General features: G+C 51.3%; 1 protein-coding gene across 2 annotated transcripts in view; it reads left to right on the top strand.

The window, feature by feature from the left end:
- Positions 1-7,284: 7,284 nt before the first annotated feature.
- The window catches only part of SLC9A3 (solute carrier family 9 member A3), a gene marked incomplete at its 3' end in the record, with an annotated part of 42,973 nt that continues 37,669 nt past the window's right edge, over positions 7,285-12,588 (top strand). Inside the window, exon 1 of one of the 2 annotated variants that reach the window (XM_084783008.1) lies at positions 7,285-7,619. In XM_084783008.1, coding sequence (XP_084639134.1) covers positions 7,418-7,619 — 202 coding nt within the window. In that variant the 5' untranslated portion in view covers positions 7,285-7,417. The remainder of the gene's footprint in view (positions 7,620-12,588) is intronic. The other variant, XM_084783007.1, reaches the window with a different exon arrangement.

The raw sequence follows: 12,588 nt of genomic DNA, 5'->3' as shown, positions 1-12,588 counted from the left end.
CTTGAATGTGATGACAGATTTAAGGGAAGAGTCTGTGGGGTTGGAAGGAGCCAAGGGGCCCTTCCGTGCTGGGACATGGAGTCCTGCCCCAGTAACTATTCTGTGCTACCAGGGTCTGGCATGAGTGACATTCCAATCTGAAAGGCTAATGTGTGCAAATGAGTTGTGTTCTGGCCTCTGCCTAGGAATTCCCCATCCCTCCACAACTACAGACATTCCTCTGTGAAAAATTTCCACCCTCTCTTGAGCAGCTTTGATGCTGCCCTGCTTTCAGGGTCCAGCGCTACCTTTGGTTTAGGTGATGCCTTTTCTCTTCCACATGGACAGAACCCTTGACAGTAGTGGCCAGGAATATAAGACCTGAGGTTTCCCCCTGAGGACCTTTGTCTGCTGTCCCTCTGATAGATCTTTGGAGTGCAGACCTGGGTCAGAGACTCTTGGTAAAAGACCCTAATTCCTTTCCTAGTTTTCAAAGAGGCCCTGCAAGCCAGCTAGCTATGTGGCCAAATTCCTTCCTATTCCGATTGTTCTGGGCTTGGTGGGCAACCAACTAATTGCTGCCGTGGCTCCCACAAATCTAGATCAACATATGTTGAAAGAAAAACAGAGGAGGTTGGAGAGGTGTGACAGGGGCTGTACCTGCCATACCCTCCGCAGTCAGCCCTTACCCGAGCTTCTGGTGGAGAAATGGGGTTCACCCTGCTCCTGGAGGTGGCCACGTCTCACCTTCCAGGGGATAACCTCAACACTCTAACAAGTTTCCCTGGTACGTGGTAGTGGTCTAACTAGGGGCTCACATTAACTCCTGATGCTCTGTGGATTGGCAGCCACAATGGATCTTGGAGGCCTGACAACAGACTTTAGCCTCTGCTGGACCTTAAGAATGCCACTGGTGACAAATGCAGGATCATTTTTACAGCCTGCGATTGGGATAGCTGGACTTGTTCCTATGAACAAAAGTGTCATTCATCAGGGAAATCCCTTGTATTCTTAAGAAAGTCTATTAGCAGTGATTCTGCAAACAAAGCTGTGTCTACTTATCATGAATAGAGCTCATCCCAACAGCCAGCATTCCTTGCTGGGCCCAGAGGATGGGATCTCTTCATAGGCACAGTGCTCCTGAGTCAGTGCCACCCTAAATCCTTCAGCATACACCATATCAGACACAGACAAAGTCCAGCAGCCCTCCTCTGTTGGGCCTATTGTCATCCAGCTTTTCAAGGCCTAAGACCATTGATCTCTAGACAAGGCAGGGGCCCTTAACAGCTGGGACAGCTGCACTTTTCAGGCCCAAGGGGACCTGGCCACTTTCCAGTACCCTGAGCTGTTCCCATCTCTGTTACAAGCCTTCTCCTTGACGGATGGGGGAGCTGCATGCTGTTTTCTGTTCCAGGAGGTCTGACGTACAGGTGGTAGGGGCTGGCACCGCCTGCTATGGGTCATGCTGTGCTGTCAGGGATCTTCAAGGAGTACGGGACAAATGCAGACCCAGACACATGGAGCAACTGGTGCCGGTGCATCCAAGACAGGTGGGATCTGAGTCCAGGCAGGTCCAGGGCATTCTTCTGTCCTATCAGCCTTCTTTTCAGAAATTCCTGGGGGCGGCCCTGCCTTTCTGATTCAAAGTGGAAGGCCAAAGAGGAGCCAAGGGGAGGCCTCAGATCTTCTCCAGGAGGCTTAGAGCGGCGTATAAGAATTAAGCTAACATTGGCTGAAAGGGTGGCTCCATGAATGGAAGCCATCCAGAGTGGAGAGGTTTGGCGACCCAGTTCTGGGCATCCCAAACTGGTGGGCTGTGTGAGAGCAACTGAGGCAGTAGGTTAAGCATGCAACACCACACACGGTCTGGTATTCAATAATAAACCCCATGCAGACATTGTAGTTAGATATGCTAATTTGATATTTACATGCTGGGAAAAGACAGTAGGGAAATATGAAGCAGTTGTCTTTTGTAATTAAACTATTATGTTTCAATAGAAGCAGATATTGAGATATGTACAGTTAAAAAAGAAAGAAAGAAAGAAAGAAAAGAAAAGAAAAAAAGAAGGACTCCTCACTTTAGAGAGTAGAAGAGAAAATTCAGAGAATGGGGCATTCCTGAGACATCAGGACTGCTTGTCTTCAGTCGGCTCCCACCAGCTACACTTGATCAGAGGTGTTTCTAGGGGCTCTGAAGACCCAACCCTCAGCCAAGCCTAGAGTTGAAAGACCTGTCATGTCTTCAGTATGATTGACGACATCACCCCACCCCGTGGAAATAACAAGAAAAGGATTGAGATCATGACCTCTGCCCAAGTCCAGTCTGCAAGGTTGTCCTGCATCTAGCTGGACACATTCCAAAGATCCCGAGTGACCTAGAAGGGAGTCGGAGGAGAATGTCTGGATGATCGCCCAAGTGTGTGTGTGTGTGTGTGTGTGTGTGTGTGTGTGTGTGTGTGTGACCTGAGGGGCCTGAGCTGTGTGAACAAGAACTGGGACACAGCTGTGCATAGAGGAGAGCCAACCCAGATGGCTAAAGGTGGACATTCGGCCTCCCGCAGACGTCACAGTGTGCCCATACCAACAAAGCCTAAGCTGAGGTCACCAGGGCATGTAACCTATGACCCTACTATGGTATACTGGTCACCATATATGGAAAATTGTGCCTGCGTGATGGCGATTTGCCTGAGAGTTCTTCAGAATTTGGTATATTCCTATCCTTATTCTCAAAGTGCAGTTTTCAGAGCAGGAGGCTGAGCCAGGACAGCAGGATGCATAGGGAGCTGAAGATGTCCTTCTATGTCCCCTGCTCTGGGGCTTCCCCTGCTGCCTGGAGTCACTGGTTCATCTTCCAATTGTCAGGTTAGAAGAAAAAAAATTTTTTTCCAGTTTGCAAATTGTCCTGCCTGCCTGCCCAGCTTGGCCACAGCTTGTTGAGTTTTTCATCTGCTGAATGCAGTTTGGTGACTTTGTGTCCTAGTCCAGTCTACAAAATATTTCAGGCCTTGTTCTTTCCCATAGTGGTTTTCCTGGGGACTCAAGGTCATCTGAGAAATATGGGTCCCAGGCCCATGTGATCCTGTTCTATAAGATCCTCAGAGTCTTGGCAACACCACCAGGCTTGTGCAGGGTCTGTGCAGCTTTCTCTCAATAGGGAACCAGACAGGTGAGGAGCCAGCTCAGGGGCCATGATAATAAGGATAGCCATGCCCTGGGCTATGACCCAGCCCCTCTGGAAGTCGGATCCAGCAAGGAAGAGAGCTGAAGACCCCCACGGAGCTGATCAAGTACTAGGGGACTTTCCAGGGAACAATCAGCCTCATAGCATGGAAGTAGGTGGGTGACAGGTGACGACTGTGAACAGGTGACAGGTGCAAGGCTAGGAGCTGTAAGAGTTGTGGCCCTGAGGGCTTCTGTAGCCTACTGCCTTTAACCCTCACTTCACAACGTAATGCAGTAGAGCCAGGACAGCTCCGCCCACTAAGAGCCATCTGGGATTGGCAACACACCAAATACCCTGTTGCCCTATAGTGGCTTTGCTGCTGGGTTGGGTTCTGATGTGCCCAGCCTGGGCAGCTCCAAGGTTTTCCAGGATCCAGAGCCAGAGCCATAGCACACACCGGCGTGATAGCGGCCTGCCATCTGCTACATGGGATGAGACCCCAGGCTTACCAGGGACAGGCGGGAACAGAATACAGGTTGAATGCCCAGAGTGACTCTTCCTGCAAGTCCAAGACTGGGCAAAGGCCCAGGCTTGAGCAGAGAATGTCAAAGGCACTAATGGGCAGTCATGAAAGCATGATGCTCATTTCTTTTTGGGAAATGAAATTTGCAATTGTATACCAGCAACCAAAAACAGAAACAGAAACAAAACACAAGACACAAAAGCCAGTAACTCTTCTCCCTTACGTGGTCATTTTTGTTTTGGTTCTGGGAAGAGCTCCCAAGTGGATCTCTCCTAACTCTAAGTATTTGGTACCCAGTGGGCACCTTCAATACACAGCCCAAGAAAGAAGGGCAGGGCAGCTCTGTAATGAATCTTTCTTTCCCCAAGCATAGCTAATGGTGTTGCTGTGCATACAGTTTTCCAGATGTGGGTGCCTTGGCCTGGTGGGATGGCACAGGCTTTCTAAAACCACAGCTTTGCAGAAGAAAAAAAATGCCATGAGAGCTGCCTGCACCCTGGCCCCAGGCCACGGAAGAGATGTAACATCTCATATCTACCATGACAGCTTCTGCCATGGCTGGTGTCCATGACCCCAGCCTCTCTCCTCTCGGTCACCACAGCGTGGGACCACTCCTTGCTGGAGCCTTCTTGCAAGCCTTGGGGCATATGGACCTTCATCCTCAAGTGCCTACAGCCCCTGCCACCGCCAAGCTCTCACCTGAGCAATGAGTAGTGGGTTATGAGGGTGCTTTGCTTTTTGTGTGTATACGTGTGTGTGTGTGTGTGTGTGTGTGTGTGTGTGTGTGTGTGTGTCACTGTAAGGGCTCTTTGCTTTCTCTCCCTTCCCCCAGACATGCCTTCCCTTGTCTTAGGAGGCTAGTAATGTAAATGGCACATCACACAAATAGCTAGGGATGGCACCAGTGTTCGTCTTCAGTTCACACATGCATAGTAATGTTTTCCAGCTTCCATTTGAATTCTGTGGGCTCCTGGCTGCAGACTCTCAGGTTAGGCAGATACAGACACAATCCTTGGAGGGTCATTGAACACCGTGGATGCACTATTGTCATGGGATCCGGCCTTCCCGTGGAATATAAGGACACCATCCAGAAAGTATACCCCCACCTGAGGCTTTACCCAGGGGGCGTCTGAACTAGGGATAAGACTGTTCTCATTCTTCCAGCCTTCTTCTGGGACAGAAGGCCAGGAATGTGACTGGGAACCGAAGGTTTACTTTGACCATATGAGCTGGGAGCAATTCCATAAACTCACTGTACAAGATGACCAAGTAAGCACCAAGATTGTAGGCCTGGTGTCCAATTACAGCGTTATGATGCCCTGTTGTGTGCCAGGCCCTGTGATTGGCTCAGTCCAACCACCCATCCTCTGCCTCAACACTCATCACCCAACCACCCAGCCCTACCGCCCTGCCATGCAAGCCGACACCCATCAGCATAAAACAGGGAGACAAAAATGAAGCCACTGGGGCCAGTACTTCCCTCCTGGGAGCCTTGACCTCTGGGCTTAGACACTGAAAGGTAACTCCGCCTGTCCTGGGTCCAACCACCAATCACTTGCTCAGTAAGTCTCCCATCCACCCACAGGCTACCAGACACTATTCCAAGTCCTGCTACAGCCCCGCATTTACAGGGTAGACACTGCACAGAGGACAGCACATGGACCTACAGTCCAGTGGCTAGTGGCTGAGCTAAGCTGAAGAGCAGAGCTGTCAGGGAGTCAGGAGCTCAGTATCAAAACACTAGACACTAGTACCAGACCTCAAGGGGTCCATGTGTGGTAAGCATGAAGAGGGATGCCTGAAGCCTCAGAGGAGGGCATTGCCTACCTGGGCAAGTAGGGGAGGTGGGCATCAGCAAGGGACTATGGGCTGAAGATGGATTGAATCCAAGGAGAGCTGCATCTAGCCTCTGGGTTGGGTATCCCAACAGGAGATCCTAAAGGGGCAGGCGAGGCGTGCCTAGGCTTTCAGGGTTTGAGTGAGCATGGGAGAGAAGCTGCCAGGGGCTGTGGTTGAAGGGTGGGTTTGGAGGTTAGAAAGGGCCTGGGAAGTCAGCTCTCATGGGGAGCTAACATGTACAGGCGAATACCTAGACTGCAGTCCTGACCAAGGAGGGAGTCTAACACCCGTGGGCATAAAGGACATTGGAGGACAATGGAGTGAGCCCTGTGTTCACAGGCCATAGGTAAGAACTGCTGTCATGGAAGGGGCAGACTCCCAGGCCACACCATACGCAGAGCTCGGGCGCTGATAAGCGCTGGATTGTGTTACAGAGTGTGACTTGGTTGGCAACACTGGCTGGGGACACAGCACCTGTAGCCTAAGAGCATTCTGCTTAGGCGAAGTTGGGCTTCTCGGTTGGGACACGGAAAGAATTTTAGAAAAAGTCCGCGTGAAGCAAAGCTGGAGTGTATAAGAAGATTGTACCAGATTTAGGCATAGGGGTTAAGCAAAAGAGATCCTCAGGGGGAAAGGACAGCATATGTATAAAGGACAACATGGGTGTATGGATGTTTTTACAGTGGTCATGTATACAGTCCTGGTGGTGACTTCTGAAGTTAGATCTTAAAGGGTTGCTAAGAATTTTTTATCTTTTCCAAAATGTGATCATAGGGCAGGTTCTAGGGTACACAAAGTAGGGATTACAGCTGATAAGATGAAACCATGGATCAGATTGTGCAAGGGGGGTTAAGACAAGGCTTTTTGTTGTGTTTGTTTGGGTCAGAGTCTCATGTATCCCAAACCGGCCTTAAATTTGCTACACAGCCCAGGCTTGCTTCGAACTCCTTCATGCACCCCACGAACGCTGATATTACAGCTAAGGATCACCACACGGACTACGATAAATTTTTTGTTTTTGTTTTTGTTTTGTTCTGTAAAACAACATTTATAATCTTATTTGTAAGATTCCCAGAAATCTGCAGGTTTATATCGGGGGAAAGGGATTAAAGTCATATATGTTTAGGCTTTAAACATGGTTCATGGCCATTTTAACATTAAATTTTTTTCCACATGAAAGGGATACTGCAAAGTTCACGACAATCTTTAGTCGTGATGGATATTCTTGACTCTCTCTTGGCCAGAGGCTTGAGGATACTCTGAAATGAGAAGTCCGTTTCCTGTCCCATGTCCTTTTAATTTTCTTTCTACACTGCCTCAAGTTTACTAGATGACATGGTGAGCTACCCACGACTCCAGGTTCTCAATAGAGAGGAGCCTTGCTGCGTGTCTTGTGGCAACTGACCACGGAACTAGCAAAACCATCAGGGTGTTGAGGTCAAGGTGGGAAAAGCAGGTCCCACTTATCACATAGAGTTGGTAGTGACGTGCGCTGCGCTGAGCTGCGCTGCCCGGAGGGAAGCAGCTGCTAGTGGGCTAGATGCCGCTAGACCTTGAGGGTAAGAGACCTCCAGGACCTCAAAATCCACAGGTCCTAGCTGCTGTCTCAGGAGCATACAGCACCCAGAGAGCCCAGACTTTCAGGCAGGGGCCCAACCAACTAGGTGGGCGTGAGCAGGGCTGGCGGGAGTGCCTCTAACGCAGCGCTGTTTGCGTTCACGTGTGCGCAGCGGGGGCGGGAAGGCCCCGCCCTGGCGCGGGAGGGGGCAGCGGGATTAAAGGCCACCGGGGCGGCCAAGGGACCTGACTGTTGCCAGCTCCGGGATCGCGCGCGGAGGGCTGCGACCGAAAGCGCGATCCCGGGGAGTACTCACCACGGTATGCGTTTCGGCTCCCAGAGTTGAGCAGCAGCGATGTGCCATCGGGTTCTGGGACCAGGCTGGAAGCCGCTGCTGGCGCTGGCGCTGGCGCTGGCTAGCTTGCGAGGGGCAAGGGGCTTTGAGGAGGAACCAAGCAGCGGCGGGAGCTTCCAGGTGGTCACATTCGAATGGCACCACGTCCAGGATCCATACATCATCGCGATCTGGATCCTCGTGGCCAGCTTGGCCAAAATCGGTAAGCAGCCCCGGTTTTTGTGGATCATGACATCTTGGCTGAGTTTTAGCCATGCCCTTAGAGTTTGCACCACCTGCCTTTGCCCTCGCATTTTCTCTCCCTTTCTGGGGGAAGAAGCATATCCTGAGCTGGTGCGGGGAGCTGGTCGGAGAAGCGCAGCAGCTAACCCAGAGATATATCACACTCCATCCTACAGAGCAGGCGTTGCCCCAAGTCTCATTCATGACCCTGTTCCGCCCAAATCCGTCTCTAGATGCTGCCCTTCTTGGTACCTTGGGATTTGATATTGCATTGAAAGAACTTACTTGTAAGTGGCACTGGAGAGAAGTCTGGGTCCAGAGCAGTTAAACAAACAGACAGACAGACATTACTTATGATTTAATCCAGGGAAACGCATGACCCTTGTCTAGAAAGGAGGATGGTTCTCCTCTCCCAGCTCAGTGAATCTGGGAGGTGGGATTGAAGGAGCTCCTGGCAAGGTGAGAGGAAGGTCAGGCCTCTTAAAATTTTTAAGAGGATAAAAGCTTCATTATCTTTCTGGAGGTAGTGGGGATGTGCTCCCTAAGGAATTCACTAGATCCCCAAACGAGGAGAGCAGGAACAGATGCAGAGCTCCCTAGCCTGCAAGTTTCCTTTAAGGTTCTGGAATAGAAGAGACAGAGGGAGCATGACTCTTTAGCTGGACAGGGGAGGAGTGAGCTCAGGCTCAGAGTGCCTGGTTAGTAGGAAACTTCTTCTTCTTCTTCTTCTTCTTCTTCTTCTTCTTCTTCTTCTTCTTCTTCTTCTTCTTCTTCTTCTCTTTTTCTTCTTCTTCTTCTCCTCCTCCTTCCCCCTCCTCCTCCTTCACCTCTTCCTCCTCCTCTTTCTTTTTGTACTTTTTATGCCTCCTCCTTCCATTCATTTAGATTGTAGATCTGGTAATGGGTTCTTCTTGCATATGCCGTCTGATAGGCATTTTTCAGTAAGATTTATGTTGCTGTGACTAGACAGTACTGACTTCTTCCTTCAAAGTGTTCAGGGAAGGCCAGGGGAGTCCCAAGGATGCCCTTTCACCATGGGCTGCATCATGCCAGCCTGTGAAGTGAGTGGGTGCCTTCTGTGTGATCTCAGTGCTTCTCTCTGTACCCCTCAGCTCAGGAGCAGCTGGGTTTTCTGCCATGCTCTATGCTGGGCCAGCACACTGACTAAGGGGCAGCCAGATCCCTCAGGGCTATAGCTCTGCAGGTCTCCAGGGGCCTTGAACTTGTCCCAGGAAATCAGTAGCAACTCTCACACTATTAGTCAAGGGGATCGTCAGTAGACAGGCAGCTCTGCAGAAGCACCTCTTTATCTTAAGTATTTCAGTAGGCCCAAGTGTTGTTTCCCTGTCATTTAACTTTACCCCTCTCCTAACTTCTGGAACTTATAGAGATGATCCTTCCTAGGTCCCCCAAGGCCTCCTGGAGGCTCAGTGTGGCTCTCACTGATCCATGTACCTCCACCAGATCCTGCTTTGCTCCCCAAATCCTTTACCTGCTTAAACCTGCAGAAGTTGGCCCTTGTTGGCCCGTTCCCTGCACTGCACTGCAAGTCACCAGCATGTTCAGCTAGGAGCCTGGTACTGGGGTCCTTCACTCAGGAAGTTCTTCAAGTATAGCTGTATTCCAGACGTCACACCAGACCTCTCCCTACCTGTCAGACTCCATCTGTCTACAAGACCCTGTCCTCTAAGGACCAAAGCTACTGTCCTTCCATTCCAGCCCTTTCAACCCCAACAATAGGCAGTTACATCAAATCTTCACTGGTTCTAGCTCTTGAGGCAGATTTTTTTTCTCTCATCAGACCCCACCAACCACCCATTAGCCACCCTGAAGACTCAATCCAGAGGCAAGGAGGGCAAGAGGCAACCTGCAGGTCCAGCTCTGCCCTTGTGACTCGAAGAACCACCCTCTTGGTAGCAGGGACTCCCATAGCTAGACCTTGTCTTACAACTCTTCCCTCAGCTGTGAACTCTGAATTTTTTCAGACCCCCTCCCCCACCGACACTGACCTCAGACTCCTTCCAGACTCCCTCTCTGTACAATCAGCCTCAGGTGCCCCATCGCAACCCTCACGCACAGCTCTATGAGTACACAGCTTACATGTGTGCAAATTTGAGTAGTATAGTTAACTCTTCCACAACTTCCATACAAGGACATGGCTCTCACCGGTCAATCCCCACATACTTAAAGACATGTTTAGGACTGCCCACATTATGCTCAAGTTGCCCAGGAACTCCCTTCCAGGAGAAGATGGGAAGATCTTATACTGATGGGATTCGTGTTTTATTCTGACTGTTTCTAACTCCCATCCCAACCTTGTGGTTAGGAAGTCATAATTCATCCAGCCAGTTTTGTCCCCAGTTGGAGAGTAAGATACGGGCCCTGGAACAAGGTAGTGGGATTATTGCAGTTGGGGAGTGAGGAAGGCCAAGGGCAGGGTATCAAGGCCAGGGTGCCTGGCTACAGGGCAGGGGTAGTCGGTTGAAACATCTGATTGTCCATGGTGGAAGGCCAGAGTCCACTCAAGGTGGGTGAGGTGCTCCTTTCTCTGTCCACGCCCTCCCGTTTGAGAGTCGCAGCCTACAGCCACAATGTTAGGACTCAAAGCATTGTAGGTGCGAGGCTACAAGGGCTCACATCAGGTGTCAGGCTCCACCTAGGGCGGACCCAGCCAGCTTCAGGAGCATGTAGTAGGAAGTTGTTGGGGAGAGGGAAAAGTCACGGGCAGGAGTCCAGGGGAGTTGGTGGAGAGGTTGAAGGGAGGCTAGAAGAGCCCAGTGGGAGGGTGAGATGAGGTGAAGGGGCACTTGGTGGAAAGGCTGAAAAGAGACAGAAAAGAAACTAGGAGAGGCCACGGCAATGCTAGGGAAAGACTGAACCGACTTGTATGCACGCCTTAGAGGAATTTGGTCCTTGCTGAATTTGTGTAGAGGGTGGGCCTCAGTCATGACTGACCGCTCAGACCGCCGCTTTGGTTGCAGGACAGAGTGTAAGACCAGGGAGGCTACGGGGAGAACAGTCAACCTCTGAGCTGAGGTGAGGAGGTGGGCCCAGACTTGCTGGGAGGAAGAGGCTATGGCAGGATTTTAGTGCACAGCTTTTGGGTCCCCTCTCCTTTGCTGGGAGCAGTGCCACCTCTGTAGCACAGGTCCCCACCTCACAGCTCCTGAGCCTCGCAGGCACAGGACCCAAACCTGTCTAAAGCCAGAGGGAACTAGGGGTTGACTGATGGAAGAGACTGGGAAAAGTAGGGGAGGAGGTCACTGTAGAAGACAAAACTGACATCCTCCAGGCCCTCCAGAGGTGCTCAGTGAAGAGGATCCAGGCAGTAACAGTGACCAAGCCCCAGCTGAATCCCATCAGTAAGGAATCAGGAGCCTCTCAGACCACAATGGTGTGTGGTGCTGGTACTGGTCAGTGAGGCAGAGGCAGTGAGAGAGAGCCAGTTGAGGGACAGGCCATGGGGCAGAGCTCATGTGACCAAGGGGATCGGAATCTGCTGTCTAGAATGTGCTGGGAGGCACTGAAGGTATAAAGTCTTATTTTGGGGGAACTGAGCCTGGCCAGTGGCTGGAGCTGTAAAACCATGCAGCAGTGGAACCTGTAGCATCCTGAGGAAAGAGGGCAAAGGTTAGGAAGTGCTGCAGCATTGCAGGGATGAGCCCCGGACCAGCTTGGCCTGTTCACACAGATGACTATGCCATCCTGCTCCTGCTGCTGCTTTCTAGGACTGTTGTCCTTGGAAACCCCACTGAGGGGCACAAACACCCTGCAAGCCCTCTACAAACTGTTCACCATAAGGAGCCGGGCTGCTGCCGTGCCCTGGGAGTGAAGGCATGTGAAGGTGGGCATGCAAGCTGGTGGGATACACGCACAGATGAGCAAATGACACGCTGATAAACCTGGCGCCTTCCTACCTTAAGCTCCCAGGACCACTTTGGCCCAGAGTCCAAGGAAGAAAATCCTTAAGTCTTAGCCAAATTCTTTTGCAAACTGCCACCCAGTTTCCCCACGCATGGCATCCCTGGTGACAACATATGTTCAGGCGTGGCAGGCAAGAGTACTGTGGGTGTCACATCTGAGTGTCAGCCTAGGAGCTGGACAGGCGAGGTCTGTCCGGCTTGTGTACACTGGGCTTTGCTTCTATCTGGCTGCTCCTCTTTGTCCGCGTCTGTCACTCAGTGTCATTTATCTAAAAAAAGGGCCTCTTGTCTGAAGGCGAGCCCTTAGAATGCTGGCTACAGGGGACAGAGTTCAGGCTGAGGGGCTGGAGAGCTGCTTGAAACACGGGGGCGGGGGTGGTCTATCTTGGACACAGTAAGGAGAGCTTTGGAGTAAAGGGACTGGGCACTAGCTCAAGCCCTAGAGACCTAAGACGTGGGGGCACATGGGGTAAATTCTGGGAATATCAGGATCTTTGGGGCCGCCATCGTTAGTTGAAGAGGGCGTGGTCAGGGACAGGTGGAGGAGGGTCGTTGTTGGGTAAACGGTGTGGACTTTGTCTGGGACCCCCTGAAGAACAGCTGGCCCCTGAGAAGGGGAGCTGGTCAGGAGCACCTGCCAGGCTCACGTTCCTAGACATATATATCCTGAAGGTTTTGTGTGGGGCCCGCAGTTCAGCTCTGGAAGCTTTCCCTAGATGAGGACAAGACCAGCATCATTTTCAAGTTAGATTTTTCAGGCTCTCCCTGAAGGGGGAAGAGTCCAGTGAGGTGGAGTGATCTGGTCCTCTCTCCCCTCCTGGGCAAGTCAGGGAACCTGCTGGATTCACCACCTGCTGAGCTGGCGTGCCAAAGTCCAGTTCGTTCTGAGCTCTCTGCTGGGAAAGAGTTTCTTGCAAGCCAAAATGGGGAAGTTAAAAGGCCTGGTTTTGTGGACCGTTTGAAGAAAAGGAGGAGTGCAAAACTACTGGTTGCTGGGGGGCTTTGTCTTAGCTTTGGCCCATGTTT

The sequence above is a fragment of the Acomys minous genome (assembly GCF_964271855.1).
Source record: "Acomys minous genome assembly, chromosome: 5".
Taxonomy (NCBI): domain Eukaryota; kingdom Metazoa; phylum Chordata; class Mammalia; order Rodentia; family Muridae; genus Acomys; species Acomys minous.
The sequence above is the reverse complement of the archived record's forward strand: the minus strand, read 5'-3'. Positions and strand labels throughout refer to the sequence as shown.